This window comes from Geotrypetes seraphini, chromosome 6, assembly GCF_902459505.1.
Source record: "Geotrypetes seraphini chromosome 6, aGeoSer1.1, whole genome shotgun sequence".
Lineage (NCBI taxonomy): Eukaryota > Metazoa > Chordata > Amphibia > Gymnophiona > Dermophiidae > Geotrypetes > Geotrypetes seraphini.
In genome coordinates, this window is record NC_047089.1 from 133,521,246 (window position 1) to 133,523,855 (window position 2,610).

A 2,610-nucleotide genomic window follows, 5' to 3' on the forward strand; every position below is an offset into this window, starting at 1 on the left:
ATTATAACAAGAAGGCTGCATGATTAAAAGAAGTAGAAACTGAGGTAATTGGAAAACCTATAGAAGAGCTAGTAATAATGCCCAAACTAGTTTAAAAAATAGAGCAAAGATGGTCAAGAACTGGTCAGCACCTGACAAACATCAACTGCATGGTTTCTGGCTCAATCATCTGACCAGGTTATATTCAAGACTATCTGAACAGTTCAACAGCATACTTGTAGAGCAGGGGTGCCAAATGTCAGTCTTTGAGGGCCGCAATCCACTCGGGTTTTCAGGATTTCCCCAATGAATATGCATGAGATCTATTAGCATACAATGAAAGTAGTGCATGCAAACAGATCTCATGCATTATTCATTGGGGAAATCCTGACAACCTGACTGGATTGCGACCCTCGAGGACCGACATTTGACACCCCTGTTGTGGAGGAATGGTTCATAACTCCAGCAAAAAGGCCCACCTAAAGGGAAAGTCCCAAACAACTACAGGCCAATAACCTGTCTTCCAATAACATTCAAAGTGCTGACTGGAATAATAGCAGACTCAATCCAGGAGTGCTTAAAAAGTAACATTTTGTTTCCTATAGAAAAGCGGTTCCTCTCAAACATGACGACGTTAAGTAGTTGACGTTTCCTTCTTCTCTTTCCCTTCTCCCTTTCCTCCTCTCGGCTTCCTCGCGGAGTCCGCCCGGGTTTCAGGTCTACGGCTTCGTAGATTTGGCTTCCCTTCGTAGCCGAACAGCAGGCACCATGAAGTACATCTTGGGAATCGGCGGCGTTACCAACGGCGGGAAGACGACTCTTACCAATAAACTTGCCAATCAGTTACCTAACTGTTGCGTAGTACATCAAGACGATTTCTTTAAGCCTCAGGACCAGATAGCAGTTGAAGATGGATTTAAGCAATATGATGTTATCAATTCATTGGATATGGAAGCTATGATGAGTACCATCGAAGCCTGGATAAAAAACCCAGTCAAGTTTGAACGTTCACATGGAGTCAATAATACATTGGATACTGATGTTTCGCAACAGTCAGAGGAGGAAGATGAAACTATTCATATTCTTATTGTGGAAGGTTTTCTTCTGTACACCTACAAGCCACTAATTGATATATTCAACCAACGTTACTTTCTTTCTATTCCCTATGAAGAATGCAAAAAGAGAAGAAGTTCAAGAAACTACACTGTTCCTGATCCACCTGGACTGTTTGATGGCCATGTCTGGCCCATGTATATTAAACATAAGAAGATAATGGAAGATCTCAGTGTTGATGTGGTGCAATTAGATGGAACAAAATCTAGAGAAGAACTGCTTAATACAGTATATGGAGACATCCAGAATAAGCTTGATGAACTGCTGAACATAAAGATCAGGGCAGAAAGGAGCAGATCAGGGCAGAGAGCAGAGTTTTTACACAAGCGACTGGTTCTGAGCATTTGCTTGTTTTTGGATCGGCCAGCCCAGACGGTGTGCCTGCTTTTTTTTAGTGAATTGCAGCCCTTCCTACTTTGCATGCTGTTTCCCATCATTTGCATACGCGGATCAGAGGATGATCAGGACAGAGATTTAAGTGCCGCACTTCAGCTTCTCTTCTACAAAAAGATGTCTGTCGCAAGTTATAATGTGTTACCCATTTAAACTCATCTTTTCAGCTTGTGTCTGTTTTAATTTGCGATCAAAGGCGTCTTTTTATTCTTAAGTTTTTTTGTTCAGATAAATGGATTGGCAACTGGATGGCTCTCTACTAAAAAGCACTCCACATCAATAAAGCACCTGTAAAATAAAAAAAAAAAAAAAAAAAAAAAAAGAAAAGTGGTTCTTAAACCTGTCCTTGGGACCCCCCAGCCAGTCAGGTTTTCAAGATATCTCTAATGAATATGTATGAGACAGATTTGCATGCCTGTCACCTCTATTATATGCAAATCTGTCTCAAGCATATTCATTAGCATAAATATAAAGAGAAGCTATTTTACCTTTCAATTGAATTGTACCATCAATTTTTAATCTAATATGTATAAATATCTTTATCATGATATACATATCTTATCACTTATTATTTTCCTCAATTATCACAATACATGTTCAACCATACCCTCATTGAGCCTTATCACATTTACAAACATTTAACCACAATACATCACAATGCCGGCAAAAACAGACCCACAAACAACATCCACTTATCCAATTTCAGTCCTGGAGTGTGTTCTGTCCATTCACAATCTGTTATTCAAATATACCGTTCATATGCTTCTAATTGCTTTCAATTTAATCCTCTTGCTGAATCGCAACCGTGTACTCCACACTCCTCCACGTTTCTTGACTCAGGAAAGCAAACAGCATAGAACCAAAAGGAAACCATCAAAACACTAGAGCACTCTGGGGACAGGAGGGTAGTGAAAAGCTTTGATGTAGTCGATGAAGCAAAGGTATAGGGGGTTTTGGTATTCTTTGCTCTTCTCCAATATTCATCTAATATTGGACTAAGACTCGAGCACAAGTTGATGGCACCTAACAACCTTTGTCTCCCAGTTTCTGCTTTCCTCATCTTGTCATTTTCTTCCTTCCATCCACTGTCTGCACCTTCCAGAAACTGTCTGCCAATCTCCTTCC

At 40.2% G+C, this 2,610-nt stretch overlaps 1 protein-coding gene across 2 annotated transcripts; it reads left to right on the top strand.

Moving 5' to 3' along the window:
- The first annotated feature begins 593 nt into the window (after positions 1-593).
- Positions 594-1,772, top strand: LOC117362602 (nicotinamide riboside kinase 2-like). Of its 2 annotated transcripts, XM_033949216.1 has the most exons (3): positions 594-1,097; positions 1,170-1,368; positions 1,565-1,772. In XM_033949216.1, the coding sequence occupies exons 1-3, from the start codon at positions 748-750 to the stop codon at positions 1,568-1,570; spliced, it is 555 nt and encodes a 184-aa protein (XP_033805107.1). In that variant the 5' UTR covers positions 594-747; the 3' UTR covers positions 1,571-1,772. The 2 variants fall into 2 exon arrangements, with proteins under 2 accessions (XP_033805107.1, XP_033805105.1); XM_033949214.1 differs by having other exon boundaries at positions 594-1,368.
- The last annotated feature ends 838 nt before the right edge of the window (positions 1,773-2,610 follow it).

Excerpts from the sequence above, each read along its gene's own strand:
- LOC117362602 (XM_033949214.1), top strand. The coding sequence starts at position 748 with ATGAAGTACATCTTGGGAATCGGCGGCGTTACCAACGGCGGGAAGACG.